Below are 25,136 nucleotides of genomic sequence, written 5' to 3'. Positions count from 1 at the left end.
TTTATATTGCACTTTGCCCTTGCTTTCTTATATGTACTGTACTATACCTTTTTTCTGTAATTTTAGTGTATTCTATTGCATTGTATGTTTTTATCATGTAAAGCACTTTGGTTTGGTTGCTAGTCATTTGTAAATGTGCTATACAAATAAAACTGACTTGACTTGAATATCATAAAATATGATATAAAATAAATAAAATATGTGTAAGAGAATATAATGACGCCATAGTCAAAACAATACAAATGGCTCCTTTACCATTATCAGCAGAGAACACAGGTGATTAGTTAAGAGCGATAGTTGACGAGTAATTGGGTCTAAATCTCGAAATGAAGATAGATATTCAAATAATTGATTATAAATTCATTTTTCAAATACTTTGTCTATGGGAATAATAATAGAAATCGGGTTGTAACTGGATCTGTGGAACATAGAAACATTTTCCAGCATATTTTTCTTCCCTTGTATTGAAGAAGCCATATTTGGTGAGCATAGCACACACCAACTCTTGTATTCACAATTTATTTCCTTGTCTTGCTACCACACCCAGGAGTAAATACAACTTTTACAAACTGGGCATTAGGTACGTAGGCAGTGTTTCAGACTCCAAAAAGCACAGCTGATTGATTAATCAAAGCCAACTCCTCGCTTCCGTCCTTTTGTCAACTAAGTAATATCGAAGTGAAAAAATAATACCAATGTCCACATAATGTATATGGTTATTATATCAACGAAACACCACATAACATTATAGAATGTTTAATAAATTCAAATTTTATTACATTTGACATGACAAAAAGATCCCAAATTATCATCATTCCCATGAAGTGAGCTACCATGTTATCATCATTCCATGAAGTTACCATGTTATCATCATTCCCATGAAGTGAGCTACCATGTTATTGCTGTCAACAGATTGATATATTAATTTGGCTATTGTTACTTTTCTTCTTGTATTATTCTACATCTTGCCTAAGGCCTGTGTGATTCCATTTTTGCATTTCGATTCTCTGTTGATATCAGTCACTTAGCATTGTACAATATTATACATTTATGTAATCTAGAATATTAACCATGATCTTTATGACATAGATATAGAAATAGAAAGCAAGAACCTCTTACATGTATCTTATTCCTTCAAATGTGCATGCGGAGAAAAGAAAAGGGGGTCTGGTAAAAACAAACAAATAGAAGCTTTTACCGCAATTTCCAAATATACGCTGAACTCGTACCGTTTAACATAACATTCACAAAATAAATCTTAAGAATGTGAACAATGCATAATTCTCATCTTTGAAATGACATAATTATGCAATGAGTCGTTCATCTTTGAAAGGTGATGATTATTCTGTCAGTATATTGGCTACACTTTGCAAAGCTTTTCTTTTCTTGTATAAGAAACCAGAAGGAACCCAATTCTGTGGGAAATGTAATTGAAACCACATGCAACCCTGTCGCTTTCCTCACGGTCGTTAAAGTGCAAAGAATTCTCGGAAGGATTGGCAGGTAAAACCGTTTCAATTTGATCCCTATAAAAACCTCAAGGGGGAAATAAAAAAGAATGTGCAAAGACCGACTTCTCTTCAAATTGTCCCAACTTCAAAAAGATGATTCATAACACCGAAAATCACATCATCTTCTCAACTGATTAATTAAAAAAAGTTCAATTAAATGAATCAATTTGATTAATTAGGATTTGGCTTATTCTAAAGAGTACAAGTGAAGCCTGGCGATTACTTAAAAGGCATTGTCACGAGACGATTAAGTTCATTGTTGACCAAACTACAGGGACAGCGCCATGCGTAAATGCATGATTGTGAAAATGATTTCATTATAGCATACGGATATGCTGGGTCTACCTTGAGGTGAACAGGACAGCAGAAAGGAGATCTTGAAAGCACATGGTAGGCCACCACAACCAATCCCAAGGAACAGTCTAACTATTCAAACGATGAACAAGGAGGATACTTTGTTTTATATCGAGTACCAGACACGTTAAACACGGACACAAATGTAGAACCATACAAACCCAATGAGCAGCTACGCCAGGGGTTCCCAACCTTGAGGTCATGACCCCTGAGTGGGGTCACACATGGAATTCAAATGGGGGGGGTCGCTAGTCTCCCCTTGGCTAATGCGAAGCTGGAGTTCACGCTCCCCGTTCGTTCCCTGTATTTCATTCATTCTCTGTGTGGAACAATCCGAGTTCACATCTTTAAACCGAATGAGTTAAAGACGCATAGCTGCGAAGTAGGGGTGTAAAGGTACACGTATCCTTCCGAACCGTTTCAGTGTGTACCATACCGTACCGAACGGCTGTGTAGTGTACCGAACGAATACAACGGTATGTTAACCACTAACGACCGCCCACCGGGGGCTGTTTTTCACAATCTAATATAATTATTATTAAAAGAAAAAATTACAAGTCGATTATTAATTTCAATATAGAATATTCGTTGACAGCCCTACAAGTACAATTAGTTACTGCACACTACATCACCCCTGAGTGGAACATGGAAAGCCAAACTTTCCCCCACTGTACCGAAAACCCATACCGAACCTTGACTTCAAAACCGAGGTACGTACCGTACCATGGTTTTTGTGTACCGTTACACCCCTACTGCGAAGTCATGGAGAGGTCAAAGAGGTGACAGACACAGACCACTCAGGAATCATTCACTATAAGTGCCCTAATTTGGGATCAAGAACGTGACTAGTTTGCAGGTATGAAGACATTAACTTGGGATTTTCTTCCTCCATACAATCCTTGACTCCCCTCGGGGGGTGCGGCGCCCATAACTCGCCTAGGGTGTAAAATATGCCAAGGCCGGCCCTGCGATCACATGTGGCCAGTAGGGTGCGTTCCCAAGAAAACACTCCAGTGAAGTTAGCTGAAGAAAATCAGAGCGACAGAATAGGAAAGAAAACTCAGAAAGATTCCTTCGCCCCCCCCCCGCGTCCCCCGCATTAATTAATTAGCACAAAACTGTCATCGTTTTGAATGTCTGGGGTCACGTGATGTCAAAGTGGGGTCACAGGCCAAAAAAAGGTGGGGAACCACTGGGCTACACCTTTCAGAACTACTTTGGGGGCACCAGCATTATTATTCAAATATCAACGTCTAGGCACTGCAGGAAAATCTGCATTTCCACTTACAAAACCACCTCCGTTTGGGTATAAAACCACCCGTATCAAATTCCATTCAGTATTTTAAAGTGTGACATGTTATCATGATATACAAGTTTAAAAAAATTACAATAGAGTATCATGCAATTTCACTTAGCACCTACCCCACAGATATACTGTACACATATACACGTTAAAAATAGGTTAATAACTCAAATTCTGAGAACTCTTTTAATAAAACTCAATTCAAGTGTCATTTCCTTCATTATTCTCCATACTAGTCCATACTTTCCATCATACTGGAGTTTACTGCGCGTGTGTTTTTATAAAAACCGTCGCCATATACGCTGCGATATTGTACAAATCCCTTTTCGATCCCGTGCGGGGGGTCTCGTGACGACGGCACGAAGAAGAAGAAGCTTCAGCGCTGGACCTGAAAGACGTTGATCTTGCTGGTGTTCTTCAGCGTCTGCCGTCGGTTACAGAACCAGACGCGCACGACCTCGCGGTCGTAGTTGAGCTCCCGGGCGATCTCCGTGATCTCCTGCCCCGTGGGCAAGGCGTTCTTCTCGAAGTACGTGTTGAGGACCTCGATGGCCTGCGGCGTGAAGCTGGTGCGCCGCTTGCGCTTCTTGGACGGCTCCCCGCCCACGAACTCCATGAGGTTCTGCTGGCCCTTCAGGTTCCACAGCTCGGCCTCGGCCAGCCACCGCTCCAGCACCGGCTTCAGCTTCTGGGCGCTCTTGGGAGTGATGTCGAGCTTCTCGAACCTGCGGCACGAGAAGAGATCGACTGAAGTCATTTACCAGTCATTTACCAGCCTTCGAGCGACATTGTACTATTGTACTTATTTTATGCCTATTCTTAAATCTGCACGTTTACATTGCACTACTTTTATTGTCTTTTATACCTATTCTTATGTCTGAAATGTACAGTATGCAATTTTTTTATTTTGTCAATTTGTGTGCTGATTTTATGCTCATAATGTTAATTTTGTTATACTAATTGCTGTGGTGCACTCTGGACTAGTACTATGAGAGTAGTACTATGTAGATAGTTATTAATATTTATTATTGTTATATTGTAGAAATGTGTGCATTGAAATGTCTGTAAAGTCTCGACTACATTGAAAATGAGGGTGACCTCAATTGTAATTTCGAGAATAAATAAAGGTTGATATATTGTCTGATCCATTATGGAACGGTCTGATTGTGTGGAGTTAAAGCAATGTCAAAACATAAAACAGTTTAAAATAAAATACAGTCAAATGGTTTTTCCAGTGGTACAGAGATGAAGAAGGGGTTTGATAACTGGCAGTATGTTTTGGCAAATATTAATAAGGTATTATTAAAAAAGAATTTGTTAACCAAGTAAAATTGTTTCAATATAAGTCTAGTAAAGTATGAATTAGTAAAGATAATATAGTATGATCTGATGAGTAAAAACGGGGTGGGATTAAATAAGTGTATGCTTCTTCCCACTCCTTTTCAAATATGTAAATGACAAAAAAATATTTGAGTTTGACTTTTAATATTTTTTTTATATAAATTTATTATTTGCATCAAATTCAAAACAGAGTGATGCACAAAATAACTTAAAAGAAAATAATAATTAAAAACAATGAATAAATTGTGCATGAAATAATAGGGGAAATAAAACGTTAGGAACTTGTTACATTCACGCACACAAGGGCTGAGGACTCACCCCCCCCCCTGTTTGAGTGAATGGGTAAAAATGTGAGGAACAAATTGTAAAGCGCTTTGGATAAAAGCTGCTATATAAATGCACCACTGTAAAAAAACTGTGATTTTATATGTCTGCACTTTATGTGCTCATTTTATGCCTGTCTTTTTTCTGTTGTAAAGCACTTTGAGCTGCAGTTTCTGTATGAAAGGGGCTATACAAATAAAATGTATTATTATATTATTAAAGTTTATTTACCATTTACCATTCACATAAATAGAAATAAACGACAATTTAACAAAACAAAAAGGCAGTGAAAAGCAAGCCGGGCCAGGAGGAGGTCTAATCTGTGTCTAATGAATGGGTTCTTGTGTTGGGTTATGTGTTGATTTGGAATGTCTTTGTCTAGTGGTTATGAGGAGTATTAGAGAATTAGTGTATGGAATGTTGTGCTGTTTTTTTGTTTGTTGTTTTATTGATATTTGTTGTCTTATTTATATTTGATTTTTTTCTATATGTTTGTATATTTGTTATTGTTCTATATTTGTTTGTATGTCTGATTTTGATTTGTTTAACGTTCTATATTTGTTTGTATATTTTATTGGTGTTTTATTGATATTTGTTTTGTTTTTATGTTGTTTTATTGATTTAAAATGTTCCCCCCTCCCATCCCACTGTTAGTCGTTATGCCAATTCCCAACCCCCTTCCTGGTTGTTGCGCACTTTCCCCTACTGTTGGTCCGAGAGGTCGGAGACTGTCACATGCTTTCCTCCGACGCATGTGCAGCCTGCCGGCAGCCAGCCTGGCCGCGCAGATTCTCACTGGGAGAGTGTAACGTGTGGGAGGCCGCACTACCTCTCTCCAGATCCTACCCTTGCTGAGCAGGCGCCCCGACCGAACTGTAGGGGTCGCTGTCCACAACGCCCAGGACACACCCGCCAGCTTTCCCACCCTCTAATACTACCAATTGTATTAGTGTGAACGGCCAGCCAAGCTGGTGACAATGCCGGGAGCTGGATTCGAACAGGCGAACCCAGCGTCTCCAGCGTTGGTGACGAACGCAATCTCCGCTACGCCACCTGACCGCCCCGATTATTCTTGTTTAATTTTTTTTTTTTTGTATTTTTTTTTTTTATTATTATTTTTTAAACAAACACATAAACAAACATGACAACACACGATTAGATATACAAGCATTGTTAACAGTGCACATCAAATTAAATCACTGTTTAAATAAATGTCTTATACAAGATATGCCCCTAATACCTGCTATCTATTCCCCTACACACATATGCTCTTGCTCGCACCCCCCACCCTGGACCCCCCAATGGATAATCCATCCATTATCATTCGCTCTTAACCAGACACTACCATTATATGCTAGCTTTTATTCTCTCTACCACTTCTAACCACATTGTCAATTTGGATTCATTGAGACCCAAAATTCTTGCTGTAGATATTTCTAGATAAATCACATCGAGATATGTAAGAATCCAGACCTTTCGGCACATTTTTTCCGGTTGAATCCATCGTGATGCTATCAGTTTTTTAGCCACTGTAATACCAGATAAAACCAATCTCTTTAGCTGTGGATGTACTGCATACTCAAAAACATCATTCAGCAGTAATACAGAGGGGTGTACAGGTATATTCAGAATTAAGAGATTTGATAATTGCTGGGTCACTTCTTTCCAGAATATCTTAACTGGTGGGCAGTCCCAGTACATGTGCATAAATGTCCCCTCGTCCCCATTTGTACATAAGGAGCATTTGGAGTCTTGTTTAAGACCCATTCTGTTCAGTCTTATAGGAGTCAAGTATGTCCTATGGATATAGTTAAGATTGATTTGAGGTAGGAACACTCATCCACATGTTGTGGCATTGCCCCACAGTGAAGAGTTTTTGGCACAAGGTCATTTTAAGACTATCCTCTATTCTCAGTGTTAAGATACCCTTATGTCCAAAAGTCTGCCTCTTGGGCATAGGGGTAGTTGGTATACAATCAGCACTTACGCAACGCATCATTACACTAGCACATATGTCAGTTAAGCGTACTATCATGATGAACTGGAAGATCCAAAAGCCAAATTGTTTCTGCATGGACACCTGGATGAGGGATTTCATGGACCTATTGACAATGGAACGAGCAGCCTCAACGCTCGCTGAACATGACCATGGAGAGGACGGTCCCTGGATCTATATAAGGACATATTTGGAGAATACTTATGACTGAAAGCAGGAGTGTTTGATCTGCACCCCCCCCCCCCCATTTTGTTAGTATGTTTTGTCTGTATTGTACCGTTTGTGAGTTTTGTTTTGTCTGTATTGTACTGTATTGTATTGTTTATTGTTTGTGAGTTTAGTATTATTTGTATTGTACTGTTTGTGAGTTTAGTTTTGTCTGTATTGTACTGTATTTATGTTGAGCTGTTTTGTGTTTCAAACTATTAATTAAAGAAAAAAAAAAAAAATTGATTTGTTGATGGTCCGGGTTCCTTGATGCAAGTCGAACATTTGCCCAGGCTTCTTGCCACTCAAAATCTATTTCCAGGTCTGGTATATCCCTCCTCCAAATAGAGTCTAGGTGGAGGGTTTCATACGAGGCCGTTAGTAATTGATGATAAAAATCTGATACAAAACCTCTCGATGTCTCTCTTTCATAGAAACATTTGTGGTATCTGTGGTGTGCAATTGGTATCCTTAATGGAACACCGTGAGACTTCAAACATAACAATAATTGTGCGTAAAAAAGATATGTGGAACCGGTGAGATAATTTCTTTTTTTCTATTTCATCATAGCTACAAATACCCTGTTTGTTGAAAACATCTCCTAATGTATGTATGCCTTGCTTTTCCCATCTAGGGAATCTTATAGGTCGTTTTCTAATCAGGAGTGCATTGTTATTGAATAAGGGAGTATGATTATGCCATTTATGTGGGTTAGAATATTTTTTTTGTGTTTCACGCCATATCCGGATCGCATGTGTAATTATGGGGCCAAATTTCAGTTTGCATTGCTTAATTGATATTTTGGTGTATACTATGTCCTGCAGTCTCTGTGGTGCTACTATATTTACTTCTAAATTTCTCCAGGATACTGATGCTTGGGGTTCAAACCAGGTTGTCAGTGGTCTTAAAGTGTACGCCTTAAAATAGTGGAAAAAAATTGGAATTGCCATCCCTCCGTCGGCTTTGTTTCTCTGTGCGGTGGATCTTTTTATACGTGGTGGTTTGTTATTCCAAATAAATTTATATGCGGAAGAGTGTAATTTCTTCCAGTAACCATCTGGAGGGGGTAACGGAAGCATTGAGCTGATGAAGTTGATTCTAGGTAAGACATCCATCTTAACTATTGAAACCCGTGCCTGTACTGAGTTTTTAAGTTTTGACCACCTGTCAAAGTCGTATTTGATTTTATTTTGGATTTCTATGTAATTGTGTTTCACCGTTTGGCTTATGGTAGGGAATACTTCAACTCCCAAGCATCTAAAGTGTTTAACCATTGGTATTTCTTCTGGAAGACTTGTATTCTTTGCAGGGGCGTTCAGTGGAAGGAAAGCCGACTTTGGCCAGTTTATTTTAAATCCCGATAGGTCGCCAAAGTCATTAATCAACTTGAGAAGATGAGGCATTGCGGTGTTAGGGTTTTGCATGAACAGTATTACGTCGTCCGCATATAGACTAATTTTGTGTTGTGTGCCCTTGATTACGATTGGTTCTATGAGTTGGGATTGTCTTATATATTGTGCTAAAGGTTCTAGTGATAAATCGAATAGTCCGGGACTAAGAGGGCAACCCTGTCTAGAAGAGCGTGATACCGGAAATATTCCGGAGGTGATTATACCTGTTGTAATCATGGCCGATGGGTCTTTGTATAATACTTTAATCATATCAATGAATCCTTTTCCTAACCCCATCCTTTCTAATACTGCCCATAGATACGACCATTCCAGCCTATCAAAAGCTTTCATTGCATCCAGGGACAGCATCGCCTTGGGTGTGGTGTCGTCCTTGCTGGCATCTAGTACGTATAGTAATCGTCTTATGTTGTCAGTGATCAAACGGTTTCTTATGAAGCCAGTTTGATCCGGATGAACTAAAGACGTCATATGCTTTTGAAGTCTGATGGCTAATACCTTAGAGAACAGTTTGATATCGGTTCCGAGGAGGCTTACGGGTCTATAACTACCGCACTCGGTGGGGTCTTTGTCTTTTTTAAGGAGGACTGTTATGAGTGCAATATTGTCGTTCTTATGAAAGTTCCCCTCCTTGACTGAGTATAAAATCATATTAAGTAATAGGGGTCCAATTATGTCCCAACATGAGGTACATTTCTGGTGGGATACCGTCTCTTCCAGGAGCCCTACCACTTTGCATTTCGGATATGGCCTTCCTGAGTTCCTCTAGTGTGATTGGTGTTTATAACTGTTTAGCATCATCCTCTGAAAGTTTGGGGAGGTTAATTTGATTAAGATATGTGTCCATTTTGTTTTGATCGAAGGTTGTTTCTGATTTATACAAGTTGGAGTAGAATTCTTTGAATGTCGCGTTTATTTCTTTGGTGTCTGTTACAAGTCCTTGTTGTGCTTTAATGGAGGTTATATCTGCACATTTTGCGTTAACTCTTAATCGCGTAGCTAGTAGGTGACTTGGTTTGGAACCTTGAGAGTAATGCTGTTGTCTTGTGCTACGTATTTGTACTTCAGATTGTTGTCTGTAAATGGCGTTAATCTCTATTTTTAGTAAATTAACTTGAGATTCCAGTCGAGCCGAGTCGTTATATTGTAAAGAAGTAAATAATGTAGAGTAAAGCGTTTCTAATTCCGCCAGTTTTGAGCATCGATTCTTGCGTATTTTGGATGAAAAGCTATCCGTGAAATCCTTGATCATTCCCTTTACCGACATCCATAATATTCCAGGGTCCGGCACCGAGTTCACATTCTCTGGTAGGAATACTGAAAGAGCTTCTTTGAGTTGTGTAATGAATTCCTTGTTATTCAGCAGTGTTGTGTTAAAGCGCCATCTTGGGGCTCGGGATGATAGTACACCAAATGATCCTTTTAGGAGTAAATAACAGTGATCTGATAATGCATTGGGTACCATCTCCACTTCATAGTTATCAAATAGTCTTGGTGTTGCGAAAACATAATCTATTCTGGAGAGTGTTTTATGTCTTGCTGATCGACAAGAGTACTTCCGGGTCGTGGGGTTGAGTGATCGCCATAGATAATTTACACCTGTATTCTTTGCCCAATCCTTTAACGCATTAGATGACTTTTTTTGTTCGTTGGAAAAGTTGGGATAATCTTGTTTGATTTTTATATGTTTGTATCCAGACCCCAGGAAGAATAGTCGCTGCTGAGGCAGTGACTAATGGAGATCTGAAATAAAGAAATAAAGGAGGAGAGGCTCACCTGCAGATGGCAGACTGGCTGTAGGCCGGCCCCTCCGTGGCGGTGAGCGCCTGCCCCACCTGCGTCTGCGTCAGCCCCAGGGACAGCCGGCGGATCTTGAAGTTCTTGGCGAACTCTCGGATCTCTTCCAGATTAATACCCTCGTCGTTGCTGATTTGCTGGGCCTCTGAAAACACACACGTTCAGTTAAAAATACCTGCCTACTTTAATAAAAGGAAGCATATCACCGGGAGAAGAGAAGCACGTTGTGAGGAATCTACCAGATCCGCAGTGTTTCCCCCCATACATGGATCTATTTTGCGGAGGGAGGCCCCCGCCACAATTCAAATTGATTGCATCTAAAAAGGAAACATTTTAATAACTGGTTCACTATATGTTTCACAACAATTATCATAATAGAGTTTTGTTTGTCCTTCCATTTGTCGTTACCTTTTATTCCCTCATTAGCATTAACTAATTAATTAGCACGTTGCCAGTTTAATTAATTGAAAGGGGTGGATTTCTCTTCCTGCGCATCTCTCCATAATCCCCATGTAATGCTTCCCCATTGTGACCACTTAACTGGCAATGGCCCGGGCCCTCTTTAGGACGATTTGCCCACCGGCGCGAGACACGCCATTATGCAAGTGTCTGGAGGCTCGGGTCTGCATTTTGTATAAAACATATAATATATAGAATTAAACTCCTATTTGTTGCCGTTCGAATGCCACCTCACTCGACAAAATCCGTTCAGCGGTTCTCGAGTTACATGCCGATATGTCAGGCGTGCGACTTTGTACACGCGAGAGTCAGATTACCACCCCCGATTCCCGAGGCTCTGGAACTGTCAATCATTCGCCGATTGCGAAAATTATTACAGGGTTGTAGCCAATGAGTGTAGCTTTCCAATGATACCCCACGTGGGGTTGTGCGAATCAGGGATCTAGGTGAACATTTACGAGCGAAATCAGGAAGTGAAAAATACACTGAATGCATTGCCGTCAATGAGGAAATGGATTACTGGAGATTACTTTTTTTTTGTACACAGTTTACCAGAATCACTCTAAATCACCCATTTCTGAACGGATTTCTATAAAATTTGGACCTGTACTCCAGCTTATATTTTTGGGGATATTATTCTTTGGGATATTGCAACTACTACAGAAAAACGTGAGTACAACAAAGTACAGCTCAAGTTCACCCCTATGTTACTCTATTTAATTAGCACTAAGTGATTTTTTTTACACTATTGTGTAAGAAACTTCACATTTTTATCTTTCAAAAGAGACCAGGCTTGTGCATATGCTATAAGTATAAAGATACGCTTTGCAAAAAAAAGTATGCAGTCCTCAAAAACAAAACCAAAACCAAAAACGGACACTTTTCTGCCCGGCTAAACGTCAGGGTGAACGGTACGTACTGCTGACCAGCTGTCCCACGGTGGCCGTCTCTCCGCAGGCGATGGGAACCGAGGCCGTCTTCATCAGCGACGGCTGCGGGGCAATGATGATTGGCGACTGACACACCGTCGTTACAGACGCCTAGGGAGGGAAGGCAAACGGGGTACAACGTATTAAAGAAAAGAAGGGGAAAAATACATAAATAAACCAATTTCTTCAGTCTTAATATCTGTTAACGGTCATCTTTTTTAAAGTCGCCATGGGATGGCAGTAGGCTCTTCATTGACTTCCGTGAATGACGCTAACTCACCCAGTCTACATTCACTGCACACACATCCACATGCACACACTCACTTTAAACACTCACCGTAACATTCATAACATTTAGACACTTTTTAACACTACACACCATATTTTATCTATTTATTACAAGAATATTTGCACTATATCTTTACCAAATTTTTTGCATTTTTTTACTGTATGAAGTACAATCTCATACAGAACCAAGCATTTCACTGTAATGTACATGTACCTTATATAAAACAAAACTTGAAACTTGAATGATGTGTTTCTGAATGAAACAGGCTTGTTGGGCGGGACTTAACCCTTGGTGGGACTTAACCCTTGGCGGGACTTAAAGGAAAACGCCAACTTTTGGCTTATTTGCCATCTACCCTGGAGTTAGATGAGCAGATGCATACCCTTTTCTTCTCTGTGCATGCATTAGGCTTAGGGAAACAGCCGCACTATTAGCCTAGCTTAGCGTCATTCACTGGAAGTAGGTGTGCCAGTGTAGCCTGGGTAAATGGTAAATGGCTGCTTTTTTATATAGCGCTTTTATCCAAAGCGCTTTACAATCTGTTAACTCACATTTACCCATTTACTCACACATTCACACACCGATGGCGGAGGCAACCATGCAAGGTGCCAACCTGCTCATCGGGAGCAATTAGGGGTTAAGTGTCTTGCTCAAGGACACATCGACACGCTGCCCGGGAGGAGCGGGAATCGAACAGGGAACCTCCGGATTGCCAGACGACTGCTCTACCTCCCGAGCTACTGTTTAAGTTCCCAACAGTCATGAGATACACTCCAAATACAACTCCAAAACTTTCCTGTAAACATGTTGTGACCTGTGTATTTACCACGTGGAGAAATAAAAAATAATAATTAGACATTTTCGTTTTCTAAACAGATATATACTTTTTTGCCGAACCACTGCTGCCTGGGTGCAGTGATTTCATCACCTCAAAAGCCCCGTTTCACTATTAAACCAATATTGATAATGATTAAGCTCCGTCCTCGACCATAAATCGACGAGTCCGGTTACCTGTGTGCTGAGCTTGGACATCGTCAAAGGAGAAGCGGTCTTGGGCATGACGGCGGCGGAGGCTGTGACCGCGGTCGGCCCGTTCCCGATGGTGGCGATGATCTGACCCTGGGTGTTGAGGATCAGCTGTGGGGCGACCGTCTGGACCTGGAGACCCTGGAGACCCTGGAGACCCTGGAGGCCCTGAAGGCCCTGGATGCCCTGAAGACCCTGAAGATAGGGCTGGGCGATTAATGGATGAATTCGAATTAATGATTTCATTCAAAAATGAAAATCGATTTTCAAAAAGAAAAAAATTTTAGTCACCTTTTATTTTACAAAAAGTTATGTTTGGTGAAAGTTAGATTTGCACTTTATTAATCCCAATAGGGAAAGTCATTCTTGTTTGATGATCAAGAGGCACATTTTTATTTGTTTTAAGTGAAGTTTGGTGAAAAAGCTAGTTATTGCGCTATTAATCCCAATAGGGACATTCATCTTTGTTTGATCAAGAGTAACCTTTTATGGCGGTCAGGTGGCGTAGCGGAGATTGTGCTCGTCACCAATGCAGGAGATGCTGGGTTCAAGCCCAGCTCTCGGCGTTTCTACCAGCTTGGCTGGTCGTTCATACTAATACAATTGGCAGTATTAGGGGGTGGGAAGCTGGTGGGTGGGAAGCTGGTGGGTGGGAATCTGGCGTTGTGGACAGCGACGCCTACAGGTCAGGTCTCGGCGCTTGCTCAGCGGGGGCAGGACTTGGTGGAGATAGCGTGCCCTCCCACGCGTTACACTTCACCAATGAGAGTCCTCGCTGCCAAGTGAAAAGACGTCACTGACAGTCGCTGCACGTATCGGAGGAAGCGTGCGGTCGGCTTCGGGACGCCCTTGTACCGACTCGTAGGAGAACATGCATACAGCAGCCAGGTAGAGGAGGGGGGGAATTGGCACGGCGACTAAATTGGGACGGGAGATTTTTTTTTTTATAAAATAAAAAATAGTAACTTTATATATATATATAAATTAAGTAAAGATTGTTGAAAGTTAGGTTTGCACTTCAATCCCAATAGGGAAATTCATCTTGGTTTGATCATTTTTGTGTCAAATAAAAACAAAGCTTATTTGAATGATTTCCTTGGCGTTTCTAGTTTTTAAGAGAAAAAAATCTATTAAAATCATAAATCGGATGTGGTGTAAAAAAAATGAGATTACATTTTTTGGCCATATCGCCCAGCCCTACCTGAAGACCCTGGATGCTCTGGATGCCCTGGAGGCTCTGAAGGCCCTGGATGCCCTGGATGCCCTGAAGGCCCTGAAGGCCCTGGATGCTCTGAAGGCCCTGGATGCTCTGAAGGCCCTGGATGCCCTGGATGCTCTGAAGGCCCTGGATTCCCTGGATGCCCTGGAGACCCTGAAGACCCTGAAGACCCTGGAGGGGCAGGGTCTGAGCGGCGCCTCCGGCCAGAGAGGCTGGGTTGAGCAACAGCGGGAGGGTTCCTATCACCTGCAGACAGAAGGGACGTACGAAGTGTGAAATATCAAGTTTCATTTGTGTTTTATTTGTCACCTATAAAGGTACATGTACATACATTACAATGAAATGCTTGGTTCTGGAGACTTCCGGTTTGCGATGTTCAGGTAAGCAGCCACAGAAAAGAGCTCCTGGTCAATGAATATCAAAAAAAGGAAGTAAAACTATTCAAAACGAAAGATTCAAGGACTAAACAAGGAAGAAACAATGAACACAAGGATGAGTGAAAGAAGAACGGCCCCAGATGAAGAAATTACACAGATGAAAATAACCCAACACGAGGGGATGATGCAACAGGTAGATCAAGCTAGCGGGACGCTAGACAACACCGTAGAGATACCCAGCTGGGCAGATAAGCTACAGGCTAGCATCCAAACTAGCATGCAAGCTAACATAGAGGCGAACCAGGCTAACACACAGATTGGGCTAGAACTAGAAGCAATGCGTGACATACAACGGAATATTGAGAAGCTCAGAGAAGAATTGAAGCAAGGACAGGATGAGCTCAGAGAAGAAGTAAATACGAGACTCGAGACAGTTGACAGAAAGTTACAGAAGCAAGAAAAAGGCATAGAAGCGATAGAAGAAAGAACAGCCGAGGCGGAAGAATGGAACACAGAAGTACAGGAGATCCTGATAGCCACTATCGAACAACAGAATAGAATGCAAGAAAAGATAACTGACATGGAGGGAAGATCAAGGAGAAACAATATACACATATGGGGACTGAGAGAAGGGATAGAGGGAGACTCAATGACCAGATATGTGGACAATCTAATCCGAAAAGAGTTAGGAAAGCCAAAACTCGACAAGATGGAGATTCAAAGGGCCACAGGGCACTGGCCCTGAAACCACAACCAGATAAACCTCAGAGAGCAGTTATTGTCAACTTCTTGAAATTCGAAGTTAAAGAAAACATTCTCAGAGCAGCCTGGCAGGCGAAGATAGAAGTAGAAGGAAGGGAAGTGACTTTTGATCACGACTATTCAACAGAGGTGGCTGTGAGGCGTCGGAGCTATGTAGAAATAAAAATAATTCTAAAGGAGAAAGGAATCAGGTTCCAATCACCAATGACCTCGCTGAAGGTACACTGGAATGAAGGCACCAAGCTATACAACAACGCGTAGGAGGTAGGGAGGGACATGGCCCGGAGAGGATGGATGGTGCCGGGAGGAGGAGAGAGACCGACGCTGATGCAGAGGATGGAGAGGGTGCGCAGATGGACCAGAGTTGAGAGACGAGGACGAGGAGAGGAGGACGGGGGAGGGACGGGAGGGGACCTGAATCGATTCGAAGCAGATCAACAATGAAGACCGACAAAGAAACACGGAAAAGGGGCATGGAGGAGGAGACGTGAAGGGCCACGGTGATCCGAGGGAGGATAAGTACAAAATAGAATAAACATGAAAGACTACCCAATACAAACACATACGCAGAGGATAATGGGGGATACAAGGGAGGAGTGAGAATAGTTACAACAGAGGAAGATAAATGAACAATCACTCCAAGAGGAATTAATTAAGGACACAAGTCTACAACACATAGGAAATAAATAAATATAAACACACGGGGAACACTACACATTGGACTGATATGAAGGCCTAATGGGATTACATGTGGCACACAATACAAATGGACTCACTGGTAAATGTCTCTGAACAATAAGAAAAATAAATACAGAGCATTGACCGGGAGCTCTGAGGCCTTTGATATCATAGCAATAGAAATGGAAGGGATTCTAATATGTATGGGGGATTTTAATGTGATACTGAATGACATGGACACCACAAGTACAAAGAAATGGAGGACACACATCAGCAAATATATGAATATACAAATGACAGAAATGGGAATTACGGATGTGTGGAGACAAATGCACACATTAGACAGAGAATACACACATTACTCACACACACACACACACAACATATTCAAGGATAGACTAGATTTTCTCATGACAACAGGGGACAGATACAGGGTGAAGGACTGCAGGATAGGGGTAGCAGACATATCAGACCATAGTGCGACATATCTGACAGTGGAACTCAAAAGTAGATGGAGAAGCACAGTCTGGAGGCTGAACGTAGGACTATTAAATAACAAGGGTTTAGTAAATGAAATAAAAGGGGACATAGCCAGATACAAGGAGGAAAATGACAACGGGGAGGTAGATCCGAACATTTTATGGGATGCACTGAAGGTAGTAATACGAGGCAAATTGATAGCGAAGACAGCACTACTTAAGAAAGCCAGAATGGAGACGTATCAAAAACGAATAGGAAAACTGAAAGAACTAGAGAAGAAACACCAAAACTCGAAGGACCAGGAGACACTTAGGGAAATCAAGGATGTGAGCAGGCACGTTGGAAGGGGGGGTGCGGCAGTTTCAGTTACTGCACAAAACGTATTTTTATATACTGTAACATTATAAGTTATACATTTCTCCTGCTCAAAGCACTTCACCATTACACTGTGTAGACAATCATACGGAATAATCGTTATGTTATCATAACAGTAAAGTGACATGTGGGCGAAGACATACTAGACATTATATAGACTAGGGAGGTTGCAAGTGCGCAAGGGAACCCTGTTCCACCTTCACAGCGATCTTAAATGGGTTGCCCTGGCGTTAGAACAGGTTGCGTCGTCTCCTCTTGAAAGCAGTTTGAAAAAATCTGTGATGTTTTGGAACGCAACCAGATGTGCTGCAGCTTGTTTGACAGACGGCGCGCCACCCTCGGATCTGTTGAATTGGATATAGACTACAGAAGAAGCGACTGACGTCCAAAACACATGGAATTTATTTAACGTGCGGTAAAGAGAGGAAAATCGGTCATGGATTATTAACACATTTGAACAACCGCGCATGTAAACAGAGAGACTCACCCACGTAGCAATAATGAATGTTCACCGTGACATTTTGGATGACATTGATGATTCCACTCTGATGAAAGAGTTCATTACACGTACAACTGAGCGAAGGTCCACTTTCAGTCATGAGACTGATGGTTCATGGTTGTATAGGCTACTACGATTCATTAAGGCTTTATTTCATCAGAGGGGAAACATAATACGAAAACCAAACAAAATGCAAGAGCGCGCAGAGCGAGTGTGTGAATTCATTGTTATGAGTGAGGTATTCAGAAGTTGTTTTTATAACCATTCTAAACAACGAACGTTCCTCTCACTCGCCTCCCTGCCACGTTGTCATTTTGATAAAAAAATTTAAACATTAGAATTCACGTATAGTAGGCTATTTCAAAGCCGTTCTGAACAATGTACGTCCCACTCACGTAATTTTCATTTAAAAGGACATTGGAAATCACGTTAAAGCCTTCTGAAAAAAAGATATTTCTCAGAAAGGCTGCACCCCCTGCCGATTTAAAGTTCCAACATCCCTGGATGTGAGGGGAAGAATAAACAGGGAACTACTGACAGAAATAGAAAAGAAAGCAAGATATATGAAACAGACATACTATGAGGGAGGACCGAAAGCGACTACACTTTTGGCTAGAAGGTTTAGGACACAACAAAAACTAAACACGATACATACAATAAGGAATACAAATACTAACAAGATATTGAGAGAGCCAACTGAAATAGAGAAGACATTTGAAGAATATTATAAGGCACTATACACACAACCGATAGCGGCAGAAGAGGAAATATATATTTTTTAGAAGAGCTAGATTTGCCATCGATAGGGAAAGAACAGAACGAAATATTAAATGCAGAAATCACAGAACAAGAAGTAGAGGATGCAATTAGTAGAGCAAAGAATAGCAAATATCCGGGTAGTGACGGATTCCCATCAGAATTCTACAAGACATTTAGACAGGAACCGACTCCCATATTAGAAGCAGCATTTAGACACACGATGAAAGAGGGCATAATGCCACCCTCATGGAAAAAAGCCATAATTACCACAATACCAAAAGAAGGAAAGGATAAAGAGCTATGTAGCAGTTTCAGACCAGTCTCCATACTTAACGTGGATTACAAGACGTATACATCGATAATATCCAAAAGATTCGAGACATTTATGCCAGACATCATAGACGAAGATCAGTCCGGATTCATTAACACTTTGAATGCCCATCACGAGATATCTCATGTTATCAGCCCGCCCCCTGAATGCCCATCACGAGAATTCTCGTTTAATTTTTTTTATTAGCGATCTGAATTCATATTTCATCAACCGAGTCTACCGTTGGTAAACCTGCCCCACCAGGCGCTCAGATGTGAAAAAAGCGCCCCCTATCGTCTCCCAGATGGTAATGCACCCTTTTGGATGGACTCGATGAAAATGGATGAGAAAAAAAAACTCCGGAATCCACATTTTACTTCTCACGCATGTAACCGGAGCCGATTCATTGTGGACCCTCAGAACAGCGTGTAATATGTCTTTACAGTACGTAGCATTGGATCAATAAAAGGATCGATTTTTGGAATGGCAATCAGGAATTGGAATAATTTTTTTGGATACCATCTGATCTCAGGTAAGGAATCTATTTTACCAGTCTTAGGATAATCAGACCTTTTTTCACGGAGATATAAGCTTTTCCCCTATGTGTGATATGGCTGTTTGACTGTGCGAGCGATCAGGAACTAAGAGAATCGATTTTCAGCTCGTGGCACCAGCGTGCATACGTACACATATACTATCGATAATCTAGCGTTTATTTGAAAACGATTCATAAATAGGCCAAAAAATTACAACGTTCTAGAATATTACAGTACAGGGCGTTTATCACAGAATCTTTCTTTCCTTGAAAACGAGGGATTTTCAAAATGCTATAAAACGGAAATGAACCGATAAAAAAACAATCCGCTTCGACAATGTTGACTGGAAAATGAGTCATTGATAAGCGACGGGCAGATTAGACACATAGCCATAATTTAAAACATAGATTAGGCGATATTAACGTTAACATTGAAGTGGATGGTGGGCATTCAAGCACTAAATGTGCGCCCCCTGCTGGGCACTGAAAGTGTTAAAGGAAGAGAGACGCAGGATAATATAAGGAAGACAGTAGAGGAGATACAGAAGGCATTCGACAGTGTGGGCTGGGTATTTCTATACAAGGTACTAGATAAATTTAGATTAGACAAAGACGCTATGAGAACAATTAAAGCACTATATCAGGAACCGACAGCAAGGATTAAAGTGAATGGCAGCCTGACGGACCGAATCAAACTAGAGAGGGCTACCAGACAGGGTTGTTGTCTTTCGCCGACGCTCTTCTATGTATTTATCGAACCACTGGCGCAACTAATTAGACAGACCAAGGACATCAAAGGGGTAGAGATAAAGGGAACAGAACATAAACTAGGTTTATTCGCAGATGTGATAGTATGAGACAGCCAGACACAAGCTTCCCGGTACTGATGGATTTACTAAAAGAATATGGGCACTATTCAGGATATAAGCTTAACGTGACAAAGACACAGACCTTAACATGGAACTATACTCCAACGACAGAAATTAGGGAAAGTACGGAATTAGATGGGACATGGACAAGATTAAATACTTAGGGGTGAACGTCACAAGAGGAGTGGGGAAACTGTTTGATGCAAACTACAGATGGAGCCATTAGTGTTCCTAACCATTTTGCTGCGGTGGTCTCACGACATGGGAATTAATTTGGAAACCAGGTTGCTGTTCTGTTATATGCCCGCCAGGAGGCGCAAAGTCTGTTAACTTCATTAGACGGACGCTACAACGCCCTATGTCTACAGACTGTATTGTAATTAATGTTGCTGAATTAAAGAATGAATAAGTAAAACGTGTCAATTCAGCAGTCAAAGTGTATATATTAAAACGTGTCAAATCTAACTTCATTAGACGGCCGACGCACGGCTCTCTTGTCCATTCATTTCATCAGAAGAAAGCGCTAGTGTAATGCTTTTTGGTAACAATAAGTTTGTGTAAACACGCAATGTTGCTGAATAAAATAATTAAACAGTTAAAACCTGTCAAATTAGCAGTCAATGTGTATATTTTCAGCATTTTCACGCGTGTTTACCAACGATTTTGTTATAGTGTACTATAAGATGAAAAGATTCGAGCTGTGTTTTATGTGTGAGCCTGTGGCACAGTGGCAAGATCGCTGTTTCCCAAACACTAAGGCTTGGCAAAAAGCTGGTTTGAATCTAGTTTTTTTTCCTTTTATATATAATTAATTTATAAAATGAAATGGTGTTCTGCCAACGTGTTTTGGCTAAATACATTATTGTACATGTACTGTATGTCGTTTTATTAATCTATTCCTCCCATGCGGTCCATCTGCGGACCACAAATGACATCACAAATCAGACAAAAGTATAGTTTTATTTTTCAAACATATTCAAATTATACATCATAACCATGTCACAACAGCAGTTATAATGTATATTATCATCAATACGTTAGTTTACCAATATGTTAAAGTGTTATTAGATAGATAGTTATTCTTTTTTCCAGATATTCTCTTCGTGAAATTGCTGTTATATTACATGTAGCTCTGCTCATCGTCAATTGCACATACTTCACGTCAGTACTTGTGCACTGAATAAAAACTCTCAATGTACCTTTACATACCAACATCTGTCTGGCCACACCCCCATCCGCTACCTACATAAGCAGGGGTGTGGCCATGCACTCACCTCCTTCACTTTCACCTCAAGGAAGTGCCTTGTATACCAATCACTTTAAGTAGGTCGTTAAGCTGAAGAAAGTTGAGAAAGCGTTTACATTATTTCTTGTTCTTTTCTTTCTCTCATAATTTCAAAAAGAAAAGAACTAAGCTATAATGTTTACCTCGAGGGGTCGCGCTAGCAACGTCGCCCTTCACCAGCGGTTCTCTGTTGCCTCCTCCGTCGTGCGTCTTGGGGCGGGTTTGACGCCGCTGTCATGGACGTCACTCGCGCCCGATAGGCGTCCGATGGGTAGCTTGCCTCTCCAAGGAGCTGTGGTTCCTACTCTGGTTCCTCCGCCGCCGGGGGGGTCGTCTGCCGTTGGGCAGCCGGTGCCTCTTGTGGCGGAGGATTTGAGACGCAAGCTTTTCGCTTCTGCTCGCTCCCGTCGTAGGATGGTAGAATGCATGGTTTCGGGGAGCTGCTGGAGCCAGATGAGGGTGCGTCTGTTTCCCCGTGGCCGATGGAAACGGAGGATTACATGGTGGAGGCAGATGCACTCCTGTTCGACGCTCCGGTGGAGACACATCACTCTCCCTTTCAGGATGTGGCAGGGGGTGATGTGTCTCCTTGGGGTCCCTCGTATTCTGGTGTTGGGTTAGAACCTCCGACTCAGCGACGAGATGCCCTGCTATCGACCACATCGGATGGTGGCTCTGCAATGGGCAGTAGCCTCTCGTATGTGAGGGACGCGGGCTCAGTGGAGGGAGGTACGCATAGGGAACTACGTGCCTTGTTCCCGGAGCTCATGGCGGCAGCCGCAGTTGCAAACGGCGTGTCGCAGCCACTGCCTGCTCCTGTCCCTGATGATTTAATAGGTCATTTATGGCAACGTCGTCCTGTGAGGGAGACGGGCGTTGTCTGCCCATTATTCCCCTCAATGGAGACCTACGTTCGTCAGGGACAGGTGGTCTCCCACATCACTGGTCTCACCCCCGCCTACGTGCAAGTCACGAAGGTGGTGGGTCTGGTCGAGGGTATGAAGGACGGGGTGCCTCGGCTTGATAGACCGATGGCGTCTCTTCTTTGCCCTGAGGTGGTGTGGGAGCCGTTGCGGAAGCCGGTTCCCCACGGGAAATCAGCAAGGCGGTTGGCCAACTGGAGCGACCAGTCGTTCATCGCCGGTACTCAATCCCTAGCTGCTACGTCCAACATCGCGCAGCTAGCGAGGTTTATGTCCGGGATGATGACGGGCGGTACGGTGCTGACTGAAGAACAACAGAATCAGCACGCCCAGGCGGCCGGAGCCATCCTGCATCTGATTCAGCTGCAGGCCATAGCCGCCGGGAAGATACGCGCCCTGGCCACTCTAACCCAGCGCCATCTTTGGCTGGAGCAGGCGAGAGTGCCGGACAGGAAGAGGCTTCCTCTGCTTACGGCACCCCTCTCCGATGCTGGGCTCTTCGGGTCGGCGTTGCAGCTTATGACTGCAACCTGCAGGGAGATGCAGGAGGAGCGATCGGTGCTCCAACCCCATTTCCCCCCGCCCGATGTCGCCGGTGGAGTCAGACGGAAGGCTCGTCGTCGGGGACCACGCGACTGATGCCGCCGCCGCTACCACCGCCGCTGCTGGCCCTTCGGCAAAGAGGGCCAGGAGGAGAGAGGGCGCCTTGACCACCGCAGCCGGCCCATCCACGCTCGGAGGTGACGGTAGGGATCGTCGAGACCAGCCACCAATCCTTTACCGTCCCTCCGGGGCTACAGCTCCCCGGGGTGGCAAGCCACGAGCGACCCGTGGCAGGCGCCGCTGATGAAGTGACTTTTTCCCCTCCCGTTACCCCTGTTCCCTTCCCCGGCCCATCTATGTTGCTGTACAAATAAAAAGTCCCTCCTAGGAGGGACTGTATTTTGTTACAAACTGTGTGTTTATTCACTACATATGATGGGGATACGAGGTGTAGACCTTCGCTTAGTGTGGGTTGATAGGAGAGCTAGACTTTTAGTCTTTGGTTGGTCACTACATATATGCATGAGTGCTTAGCAAGGCCTGTGGCTAACACTCGGTCGAAAAGGTTTTTTCTTCCTCGGCCTGAAGACATATGTTCTTCCTATAAAGGTAGAGGTTAGTTGTGTGTTCTGTTGCTTAAAACAGTGATATTGAGTCACAACACTGTAGTGTTGGCCTACGGAAGCGCTCGTGTGTGTAATTGTGCCACAGTCTTTTAGACCGCTCTCTCTCTCTATCAATTTTACTGTGTTCTTGAACATAAACACGGGTCTCGTGTTCACATATAAACCTTGGCCTTGTTATAAACCCTGTTCACAGACGTTGTCGTCTGTGGCTAGCGTGTGTTGGGTAGCTTATCCTTTGGATATACGCTGTTCGTTAGCATGCTGGCTACTAAAGGTATCATATGGCTGTTTGTTATTGTCGTATTCGAGGGTTGGGTTCGCGAGGGGGTAACCGGATTGGACTGATTGGTCGGGGGGTTTGACCCTCTTTTCATTCGGTTCTGCCGTGCTGATTGGTCAGTACGGCACGGGGGGGGGGGGGGAATTCCCTGACTCCGCACCTATCACAGGCAGTTGAGTCATGGGATTCCCCCGTCATAGAAAACGTCACTGGGCACGTTTCTATTGGATGCTGACTTCCGTGAGTTCTTTTTTTTTTTTACTTTGACCAGTCAGCTGGTTCTTTTTAGCGTTTATCGCTTTTTCTGGTCAGGCATGACCGACAGAAACAGGTTGAATAGGATATAGATCGGGGGAAAGACACTCTGAGAAAATACGGCGAGTCCGGGAGTCGAACTCGTGTACCCCAGATCCGTGACGCGCACGGTTGTCCCCGACGCCGCAATAGCGCCGAGATACGCGGTGAGCTACTGGAGCTCCCCATTCCGTGAGTTCTTTACAGGCCCCATGTGTGGTTCTCTGTTATCGTCAAGTTGTCGTGGCAGAGCGTAGGAACTTGGTGTTCTGCTACGCTCGATATATGTGTAACTTGAGCCTTTTGGTCACATGGCTCAATGTTACATAGACTTTAAGTTGTGGCTCACGTGGGAAGTCTCTCTGGGGGTTCCCGTCCCCTCCTTGTGGAGAGGTTGACGGGGTATTGTTTTTTAATAAAAGAAAATTCCCTCAGCCGCGTCACATGGGATCCATGTCAGTCTTCTTTTTTCTCTTTTTATAAAAAAGAGGAAATAAAGCGCGACGGCTTCTTGTCGTTCTCCCAGGCGGCTTGGAGCAACAATGTCTGGTGTCTTGTTGACTATCCATTGATGTGTTTGGGTCTCGACGTGTACATAGTGTTGGCCCTGGGTGCTTCTCGTGTGAATCACGCATGGGCCTGCGCGCCCTGGTTGCTCATCATTAAAACGGCGTTTTTATGGGGCGACTGGGATGGAGTCTGTCTCTTCCGAGTGCCAGTGTTGTCTTGACGAATTCTCGTTCATATCTGGGGGATGTTAACGGAATAGATCGAAACATAGGTAGAGGGGTCTCACGCCCCTTGGGGTGGGCCACTAAGCGCGGTACATAAGGGACCATCTGGGTGGCGCCCTCTATATTGTTTTTAGATCGACACGCGTACCTACCCCCCTCCTAGTGTTGGGGATGTCGGCGTGATTAGGGCACGGGACTGGTTCTGGTCACGCCGGTCCAGATCAGTTAACCCGTTGTCCGCCGGGGACGCAGATCTGCTGTTCTGGTGCCCTGAGGGACTTGTGCTTTTTTTGGGGGGGAAAATGCCAGGTCGGCCCGGGTGTCACAGGGTTTTGACGTTATGGAGATGTTCGTGGTTACTACGTATTACCCCTCACTGTTGCTTGGTCCATGTTGTGTTGTACATTGCGCTGCGCTAAAAAGGGGCCTGGTCCTTCTCCATTCTTTTCGCCCCTCTCTTCTCCCGCTTACGCATGGCTGAGAGGGGGTTCTTATGGAACTCCTCTGGCATCCCTGTGTACGTCCCGGTCCGCCGGGCCCGGTCCGAAGTTGTTTTCGTCGACCCGTAGGCCTGGGATAACCCCTTTTTGAAAACTAAAACACTTGTACTGCGGTATAGCCAGTGTATACCCGCAGGTGTGTT

At 43.1% G+C, this 25,136-nt stretch overlaps 1 protein-coding gene across 2 annotated transcripts in view; it reads right to left on the bottom strand.

Annotated features, from left to right (window-relative positions):
- Nucleotides 1-808: 808 nt before the first annotated feature.
- pou6f1 (POU class 6 homeobox 1) overlaps nt 809-25,136 on the bottom strand; it is a 54,908-nt gene continuing 30,580 nt past the window's right edge. The window contains exons 8-12 of one of the 2 annotated variants that reach the window (XM_084333756.1): nt 14,147-14,410; nt 12,931-13,152; nt 11,621-11,741; nt 10,222-10,387; nt 809-3,893 (exon numbers count right to left, since the gene is read on the bottom strand). In XM_084333756.1, the coding sequence (XP_084189882.1) occupies nt 3,545-3,893; nt 10,222-10,387; nt 11,621-11,741; nt 12,931-13,152; nt 14,147-14,410 (1,122 nt within the window). In that variant the 3' untranslated portion in view covers nt 809-3,544. The remainder of the gene's footprint in view (nt 3,894-10,221; nt 10,388-11,620; nt 11,742-12,930; nt 13,153-14,146; nt 14,411-25,136) is intronic. The other variant, XM_084333757.1, reaches the window with a different exon arrangement.

Source organism: Notolepis coatsorum (assembly GCF_963971535.1).
Source record: "Notolepis coatsorum genome assembly, chromosome: 17".
NCBI lineage: Eukaryota > Metazoa > Chordata > Actinopteri > Aulopiformes > Paralepididae > Notolepis > Notolepis coatsorum.
This window is presented reverse-complemented; position numbering and strand designations above follow the sequence as displayed.